The sequence below is a fragment of the Bos indicus genome, chromosome 22 (assembly GCF_029378745.1).
Source record: "Bos indicus isolate NIAB-ARS_2022 breed Sahiwal x Tharparkar chromosome 22, NIAB-ARS_B.indTharparkar_mat_pri_1.0, whole genome shotgun sequence".
NCBI classification, from domain to species: Eukaryota; Metazoa; Chordata; class Mammalia; order Artiodactyla; family Bovidae; genus Bos; species Bos indicus.
In genome coordinates, this window is record NC_091781.1 from 47,407,753 (window position 1) to 47,417,053 (window position 9,301).

The 9,301-nt window shown below is 48.2% G+C and overlaps 1 protein-coding gene across 14 annotated transcripts in view; it reads right to left on the bottom strand.

The window, feature by feature from the left end:
• CACNA1D (calcium voltage-gated channel subunit alpha1 D) overlaps positions 1-8,522 on the bottom strand; it is a 371,067-nt gene extending 362,545 nt beyond the window's left edge. For 8 of the 14 annotated variants that reach the window (XM_070776487.1, XM_070776484.1, XM_070776486.1 and 5 more), the window contains exons 1-3: positions 8,072-8,521; positions 5,791-6,100; positions 1,960-2,065 (exon numbers count right to left, since the gene is read on the bottom strand). In XM_070776487.1, the coding sequence (XP_070632588.1) occupies positions 1,960-2,065; positions 5,791-6,100; positions 8,072-8,138 (483 nt within the window). In that variant the 5' untranslated portion in view covers positions 8,139-8,521. Of the gene's footprint in view, positions 1-1,959; positions 2,066-5,790; positions 6,101-8,071 lie in introns of all 14 variants that reach the window. The other 6 variants (XM_070776478.1, XM_070776476.1, XM_070776482.1 and 3 more) reach the window with 1 other exon arrangement.
• Positions 8,523-9,301: the final 779 nt, after the last annotated feature.

The following is a 9,301-nucleotide window of genomic DNA, read 5'->3' on the forward strand; positions in this document are numbered from 1 at the left end:
GGGACTGCAGGGGTTAGGAAGAGAGATTTATTCATTTCCTATAGTGTGTTTATTTCCTATATTTATTCCCTCAGTTATTAGCTGAGAAATCCAAATGGTCTGACACTTCTTATATTAGTGCCCTAAATTTCCCTGGGGGAAAAAAAAATCGGAATATCAATTGACTTATACATGCAGCTACATTAATTATTCCATTGATCTGAATTAATCTGCCTTTCTGAAAGGTATTTATTTTCTAAGTTTGTTTAATCATGTTCTCTTGAGCTACAAAAAGCAACAAACTGGGTCACCATCCACGTTGTTAAATTTGGTAACAAGGCTGACACCATCTGTGGCCTAGACTGATGATCTAGCCCCACTGATGGGGGCTTTTCACTACTTCTGCTTCTCCTTTGAAATGACTGTCTAAAGGCACATGTCTACAACCAAATCAGAAGCTATTTAAAATAGCCAGAGTCACACAAATCATCTCTAACACAGTATAAATATATACTAACAGTCAGTCTTTATCTGTATATCCAACTCCCATTTCCAGTTGTTCTTGCAGTAGCAGTATCCATAATTTTTTAAAATTCTCTACACAGCAGACTACAAAAGCCCAAAGATGAAGAGACATCACACTACATATAAAATATGCTGCACATGAGAGATGCAACATGAAATCCCGTACATAAACCATGAAGTCTAAAGTCATAAGAGCATACGGTCACCGTCTCCAGACCCTGGGAGAGCTCTCCCCACCTAGTTCTACCTTTACCACACACAGCTAAGAACATTCAGACCTATTAAAATACAGCTTCAACAGAAGAAACCAAAGACAAATGGAACCAGCTGAGAGAGGGAAAAGCAAAGCAGGAGAGAGAATTGCTGTTATCCGGGACCAGGCCCTCATTCACCTCATTTCTGCATGGGCTCCGGTCATGAAGGACTGATCCTTGCAAAGAGGATGCCACAGCACCAGAAAAATTCTGAATTCTGAATCATCAAGGCAAGATTACAGGATGTCAGAGGTAAAAACAACCCTGGCGATCTTCTCGTCCAGTCCCCTGAATTGACAGATGGGTCAACAGCAATGCAGAAAGGATCTGGGAAACGCCCCAAAATACAGCCAGTTAACAGCCCAGAGGGACAATTCCTAGTCCCATTCCAGTGCTTCTCAGTGCTTTTTTTTTTTTTTTAACGATATCAACCTTTCCCAAAGGAAGTTCCATGAAACACTGTGATGCACGCTGCCAAAAAAATGTTTAAAGAATCCATGACCAATTACTTTTAGGGACTAAGCTGAGTTAAACAAAATGAAACTGGTTTTTTAACTACAGACTTTCCTGGAGCTTTTACTGAGTTAATGTGCACGATAAATCTTTAAGAGAGCAATAAAGTATATGGAAGTATCCCAATTTATTTCACTATAGAATCATTTTATCCTGGAGCATGTCATAGGACTAACAGGAGGAACTTAGACATTCTATTATATTATTCTCAGAATCATGTTCTATGATGATTAGTTTTGTCATGCTCTACTTCTGCAACAATAGCTGATGTACAAAATCTACATGATAACTCTCTACTTACCAGAAAAATCGACCAAAGTACCCCAAACTCCCAAATAACACTAGATAAGGGGAAAAAAGCTAACATTACCAGGAAGAGAATGGCAGAACCAAAAAAAAGGCTACATGGAGAGAAAAGTTATTTTTAAATCTGCTACAAACCTCTTCCATGAAAAGTTTCACATCTATTTATACAAAATTCATGACTTTAAACACTTCATTCATTCAGTATAAATTTGAGAATACAGCTCAAAAGAGAAAAAAAAAAAAACCCACTGCTGCAAAACTCTGTGAAACATCACACGCATCATTGTAAATTTCAACCACTCAGAAAGCCAGCTGCCCACTTCAGTACTGAGGTCAATGACAAGCACACATCAAGACAAGCAGCAATTCTAAGGACACTTACCAAGTTATGATTTGTTGAATTAGAATCATCTTCAGGGAATGGGATGTAAATAGCTAAGGCCACACAATTGGCAAAAATAGCCAATAATATAAATATGTCAAATGGTCTGAAAGTTTTTGTTAAGGTCTATATGTGTCATGCTAACATACACCATCTCTCTCATCACACTCTCAATCACACCATCTTGAACTGCTTTTTAAATGACAATCTTACACACAAATCCTTATTCAAATGACTGCTGTGACGATGAGGTTTCCAGCAGCAGTAATCATCAGTGGTCAACTCACAGCAGATCTTCCTATCAAATGACCTCTCCACGAGTCCTTTTCTTCTGTGGTAAGGATTACGTTACACTCATCCTTCTGTTGGACATTCTATATGAAAACCTAAAAGTCCATCCAATTAGGGCACTGTGTGAACCAGGTTTCTGCTTCGTGTCGTTTTCACAGCAACAAGGGCCTTAGAAAGCTAAATTCTTGGCTGTTGTAGACACAAAGAAAAATCATCATGAGATAAATCTCTTTCACAAATCCCTGCCACCATGTGCTAGAGCCATTTTCTTGGTGGCTCTTCTTGGCCAGGTCCGCCTGGATCTCCTGCCTGGACTAGAACAGGACAAGTCACCGAGGACCTTTTCCAAACCACCTGCAACTGTCTCGTAGCTATTCCAATCCTGTAACAAGCGAGTCAGGCTTCATCTCCCTCCTCTGCTTTCCTTACTAATCAGTAGTTACCACTGTTTCAGATTAGAGCTGGACTGTAGCTCTGTTTATAATGTGTTGTTATTGTGTTCAATTCATAAACAAATCAAATACAAGGCCATAAGAAATCAGCACCAGACACTTTCAGAGTTCGATTTAACATTTCTAAATCTCAGGGGTCTGTCTGGAAGAATCACTCTGTGAGCAGCCTCAACAGATACTTGCTTAAACATTCTGGTGTTATTAAGAGACACTGTCAAAACTGGCAATACAAAATTTGACATCTGCCAAAAATGACTGTTTTTCCTCTCTTGGTTTTCAGCCTTTCCAAATGCAAGGTTTCACAAGCACCAATCTAATCCCGAACTCCAGGCTTGGTTGTACAGCACTGTTTCTCCCAAACGCTCATCCACTACAGGCAAAGCCACAGTTTCACTCAACACCTCCAAGGCCTAAAGCTGGGAGGACGTGCACAGATTTTCTGCATTTACCTGGACTTCCTTCTGGAAAATCCAAAGATGCTGAAGGAAATAAAGACCCCTCATGTCTCTGTTCCATTGCATTTCATGAAACCTCAACCTTCTGAAGGACTTTAACACTCACTGAAACATGGATGTGAATGATGTTATTTCCTTACTAATTTGATGGGCTTATTTTTCAAGACACTTTTCCTTCCCTCATAGTCATTCTTTTAACTCACCTAGTATTACAAAATATCTTATGTAGGGATCCAACTTTAAGGCAATCTACTTTAAAAAGACTTGAGAAACTCCTTTTCATCTTTCCTTTTGGCAATTCCTTCTAAAACTTAAAAAGTCAATTGCCCCAAAGCCATCCTATATGGAAACACACTCACTGCCTCTTCCATCTCCCACATCACCATTCTGCCTTTTAAATTTCCTGATACCTAGATGATAAACCAGCAAATCAGAGAAGTACTAATGCTATTTAGGAAAACCAAACAAAAGACTACTTTTTTCATCACAGTGAAAAAAAGTTTCAGATTGCAGGTAATGCTGGATCCTCTCCTTCTGCCACAAGATTCTGACAAGCCAAGCAGAACAGTGTCAGAGAAATAGATGGGGCTGATCCTAAATCTCCCTTCCTTGTTCCCCCAAGTGCAGGACATACTGCCTTGCCTGCATGTATAAACAAACAGCAGGTTCAAAAAACTCATTCACCCAGTGCTGACAGAGCCTGGCACAGCTGACTTTAGAAGGCTGTCTATGCCCTGCTCCCAGAACTTAAAGGAAACTGTCAACTGAAAACAACACATCACATATCGTTTCAGAATCTCTTCTGTAAATGCTTCCCGTCTGCAGGGCGGCTTCTCCCTGTGCTGGCAGCCACAGCCCCTAATTCCTGCACATACGTGTCTGGTGGTGCGGGAAAGGGAGTCAGCAGCACCATCCAGGAGTTCACTCCGTTCACATAAATTACTATATACAAATTACGGAGCACAAAGAGAAACAGCACCAGGCCTCCCACCTCACTCCGCATGAAATTAATGACCCCACTGAGAGGTCTCTGCTTACTCAGAGTCACGTCAAGCCAACCTGAGGGGGAGGAGAGCTTTGTGACTAAGTACGATCTGACTAAGTGCTCCTACCATGTCGCTGAGAGACCACCCCTCCTGAGGGACACCCCCTCCCTGTGGATCCCACTCCCTCCTGGGCCAACACCAGCGTTCAGTCCTCAGACTCAAAAAGAACCTATACAGAAAAACACATCCACACAACCCCAGCCATGTGAGAGACACCGCAGCACCCGCTGGAGAAGAGACATCTGTTCTGGAAAGGAAACGCACATGAAAACCCCTCAAATCCTACCCTGGGCTACTCTCTCTACAACCTTTCTAGACAGTTACCTCATTTTAACTCTCTGTGAGCACAGAAAATAGCCAGCTGAGACAGAAGGCTGCCTCGCTAGGCACTCAAATGATAAGGGGGTTCCAGCTCCACTCGCCAGCCAGCTGGTAACCAGTATCCTCTCTTTAGAGCATGGCCTCTTGACCCGGGCTCGGTGGGAAAGCCCTACATACATACTCCTTCCCAAGCCTAGGAACTGCTCAAGGGCCCGGGTCGACCCCAAATATAATTCTGGGAAAAGGAAATGCTGTGCTTTACCCAAACCAGTGAATCATCTGACTAATTAGAAAGCTATTTGCTCAGAAAGAAGACCTCAGTCAACCTTTTCTGATGGGTGGCAGGAACTAGAGCCTGGCCTCCAGGTTAAGGGAGGGGCTGAGCAGGCAATGCACCCCAGTTTTCCAAGATCTGAGCCCTAATAACCTGCCTGGGGCATTTGGAGTTCAGGTTTAAAAATACAAAGGAGAAACCCAGAAATGTAACTCCAGTCCAAGGATACAGAATTTTTTTTTTATAAAGGCAACAACTGCAAATTCCTCCACGGAGAGGCCTGGGCGCTAACTCACACGGGCTTTGGAAGAAGAGGCACACACAAACCTCTCCCTCCACAGGCTCCCTCATGCTCACATTTCAAATGCTGTTTTGGAACTTGTCAAAAGGAAATTCCAGGAAATCATAGCACTGATGACCAAATCGCTCCCTCCCTGTGAAGCAAATGTTCATATTTGTAGCTACCTGAACAATCAGACTCACCAAATGGCAGACCTACAAGCAACCTTAGCATTAATTGGAGTATCCAAAGCAAATTCCAAACATCAGAATGAGAAGAATTCCACTAAAGGTCAAAAATGTATTTATTCCTAGTAGAGTTTTATTTTTTAAGGAGCATACCTTATTTGCAATAGGTTCAATTCATACCGCTGCCAAAAAGCAAAGGTGCATTTCAACTAGCCATCTAGTGTCAGATGACCAAAGGTTAATTTAAGTTTCAGGTTGTCATTCCCTGCCCCCCCGACCACCACTACACACACACACACACACACACACACACACACAGAGTAGCCTAAATTTACCCAGAGAGATACCCTTCTGTACCCAGAGGAGATAGGAAATTATATACCATGAAACCCTGTACACACGGCTTCTGTTGCTCACATTCCAAAGTGCTATCACTTTGTTAAGTGCCATTCCAGACAACAAATCCTTTTAAAGAACAGATGGTAAAAGAGAAAATGAGAAACACTTCCCCCATAAAAGGATACTTCCATTCCACTATACTAATGCAGGCTCTTCGGATGGGGTTATTGAGAGACAAACAGAAAAGGGCACGGGCAGGTCGGCTGTTGGACGAGTTACCCTGTTTTTTGCTCTTGGCGTATTGCTGACGTTTTCTTTGGGAGAGAGATCCGACAGGTGGGGGTGCGGAGGTGCTCATAGTTTGGGCAGCCTTGGCCTGTCTAGCAGCGTCGATTGCAGCTTGCCAAGACAGGACGGTTTGCTTGGAGCTATTCGGCTGAGAAGTTGGTCCTTCACCAGAAAGAGGGAGCCTGGTGCCTCTTGCATAGTTTGCCTCTGGGAAGAAGGAAAAAGAAAAATTAAAAAAAAAAATGACACAATGAGAATCCAGTGTCAGAAGAAAGCTGAAGTGGTTCCCCATCAAGAAGAGCAGGGAAATCATCCCCATGTTTGCACTGGAAACCTCATATTCTATTTTTCAGAAGCAGGGTTAGGTCAGCCAGAGCAGCAAGAAAGTCCCTGAGCTCTGCCCAGAGTGTCAATAACACACGACCGCTGCATTTCGCCCAATGGGTTAGTACCTCTCTACATCCATATCTTCACAAGAAGTCTTTCAGTGCCTTACTTCAGACAAACTGAGGTCATTTCCACTTATACTCCACATCTTTTCTGACTTTCAAAACCCGTGTATCTCTAGTGAGTTAACAGATATATACCACAGCTTTCCTCCAAAATAACTACCATCACCAAAAAAAAAAAAAAAAAAAAGCAGTGGCAATAATTCAATAGTCTTAATCATTTTCAGGGTGTTACTCCAACATCTTTCCACAGCCACAAATGCATTTTTTTCAGCATGGGAAAAATAAATAAAAACTGGCACCACTGGCACCAGGGCAATACCAAGAGCCCCATAACAAATACCTAGATTATGCACTGACACTTCCTGCAAATGAAAATTCATGATGCTTGGGACTCATTTCCTCCACAGGCTTCCGAAAACAGAAAACATCTTTAGGGCTTTTTTGCATTTTAAATTGCAGCCGCAGCAGCCAAACCAGCAACCAGAGAAACAGACAAGGCAGGCAGCCTGCATCCTTACACCTAGAAGAGACAGGCTGAGTTATGTCAGGGGCCCTCAAGGCCTAAACAGGAACCATCTCAGCATAGGCTGGGACCCAAGTACACACAGGATAGAACCCCAAGGAGGCTTCATGTGCAAAGCCCTCTCCAGCCTGGGGTCAGGCCAGGACCCAGGCAGGTCTCCCAGGAACCTGCCTGCCTTGGGTCACAACCTCCTTACTGAGACAGAAGTCACAACGAGAGGGATGGGCATTTGTGAAACCAATTCTTGCTAAGTAAAGAGCACAAGGGAGAGTCAGAGCCGAGCACAGGTCTGCCTGGTTAGCAGCCTGAGAGGGGTCCACAGGAGTGGGCAGCAGAGGTCTGAACCAGGGGAGGAGTCGTCCCAAGTCTTACCTTGGGGAGCGCTCATTGGTAAAGATGTGAGCCCACAGAGAGCTGTGGGGACTCCAGCGACCTCTAAGGAGGAGTGAAGAGGGCTGGCCAGGAGCTGCACCCTCTTCCTTCGACCCAGCCGGGCCGGCCGGCAGCGTGGTAACTGCACGTGGTGCCCGGGCCGGGCTAGGGAGGGGAGCCCCACAGCGGCTGTGACTCCCCGGGCATTGCTAGGTTACCGACGTGTGCACAGCGGCGCTGGGAGCGGGAATACACTTTCCATCCGACCCTCTGGCTAGCGATTCCGAGACCCAGCCTCCCTTTCAAGGGTAGCAAAGTGCTTCACCCACCGACGAGAAGGGTGAAACCTGGCAACCCTGTAATTTTCCAGATGCCACCAGAGACCTTCTTCCTAATATACCAGGGGGCGGGAAAGGAGGCGAAGAGGCTAGAAAGGGGGCTCGGGCTGAAGACTCACAGCCACCCTCTTCCCATCGCTCGCGAGCGTTGGAGGAAAGTTGAGCCCGAGGACACTGAACCCGAATCACCTAGGCTCACCGCCCCTCCGGCGGCGGCGGCGGCGGCACCGTACTCCACGGACCCCACGGCCACCCCACCCCACAAATGCAGAATTAACTCTGACATTCAAGGCCTGAAGGGGAGAATGGAGTGGTTGTCACGCATCTCCCCTTTCTATGTAGATGACACCGAGCTAGAAGCATCCTCTCCAACCCCCTCAACCCACCAGCGCATCAGAGACGGGAGGGGGGTGAGAAGGAAGAGGGGGTGGAAAGAGGAGGACCATGACAAGGATGAGATTTGGCAGCGGGTGCCCAGGCTCTGGCTGCTCACCGTTCGCGTGGTCCGCTTGCTGCTGCCGTTGATGCTGCATTTTTTTCATCATCATCATCATCATCATCCACGAACATTTATTGAGCGCCTACTGTGTGCAGGGCACTGTGCTAGGCGTTGGGGCGGGGGAGGAACGGGTAAAGGGGGTGACCGATAGGTAAGAGCCGCGGTCCCTGCCCTTAGTCAAGCTTCAGCAGGGGGTGGGGAGGGACGGGGACAGATAACAGAAAATAAGAATAATTTATAAAAAACCGCTGGCCACCCACGCTCCCTCTTTTTCAAAATTGGAGCAAAATAAACTTTTTCTAAAAAATAAGATCAGATGTATATATTATCCTGATAATATATACATGCAATTTTTTTTGCTGCAAAGGAGAATTGGCTTGGTCCCCCCCTCTAGCGGAGGGACGCCGCGGGGATGCCGGCCCGGCCGCCGGGGCCGCTCGGCGCGCCCCCCATGCCCGCCCGCTCGCCCGCCGCGGTGCCCGGTGCCCGGTGCCCGCCGCCGCCGCCCGCGCCGCCGCTGGCTCGGGACCGCGGGCAGCCGGAGCTCACATCCGGGGACGGAGGCGCTCGCTCGCTCACTCCGCGCCCGCCGCGCCGCGCCGCACGCCGGCTTCGCCCTGGCGACGCTGCGCGCCCGCCGCCGCGTCCTCCTCCCTCCCCCCGCCCGCCCCGGGCCTCCCACAGGCTGCGCTGCGCCCCGGCGATCAGAGGCCGACCCGCGGCTCGCCCCGCACGGCCCACGCGGTGCGGGTGGCCGCCGCGTGGGACTCGGGGGCCCGCCGGCCTGGCTCGGCTGACCCGCGGGCGCCGAAGGGTTAAGCGCGCTCCAGCCGCTGGCCGCCTGCTTAACCCCCTCGGCGCCGCGGCGTGCTCTCCCCTTCCCCCCCCCGCCCCCGGCGCGCCGCCCCCCCCCCCCCCCCCCCCCCGCCCAACTCGCGGGCACAGCCCGCGGATCCCGCCGAGATCGGGTGCGGATGAACCGCTCCTCCACCGGCATTTCTTCAGGTCGGGCGGCCGGGGGACTTTAGGCTCCCACGGCGGGCCTTGGCTCCCTGCTCCATCCTACCCCGCTGCACACCTGGAGGAGGCCCCGCCCCCTGGGAACACAGGTGCGGGCGGGAGGTCGTCGCTCGGGTGGCGAGGGCCTCTGCCCGGCTCCCAAACCGCTCCGGGGCGGGGCTGGAGCCCCGTACCTTTCCCCGGCTCTTTCCAATTGCGGGGGGG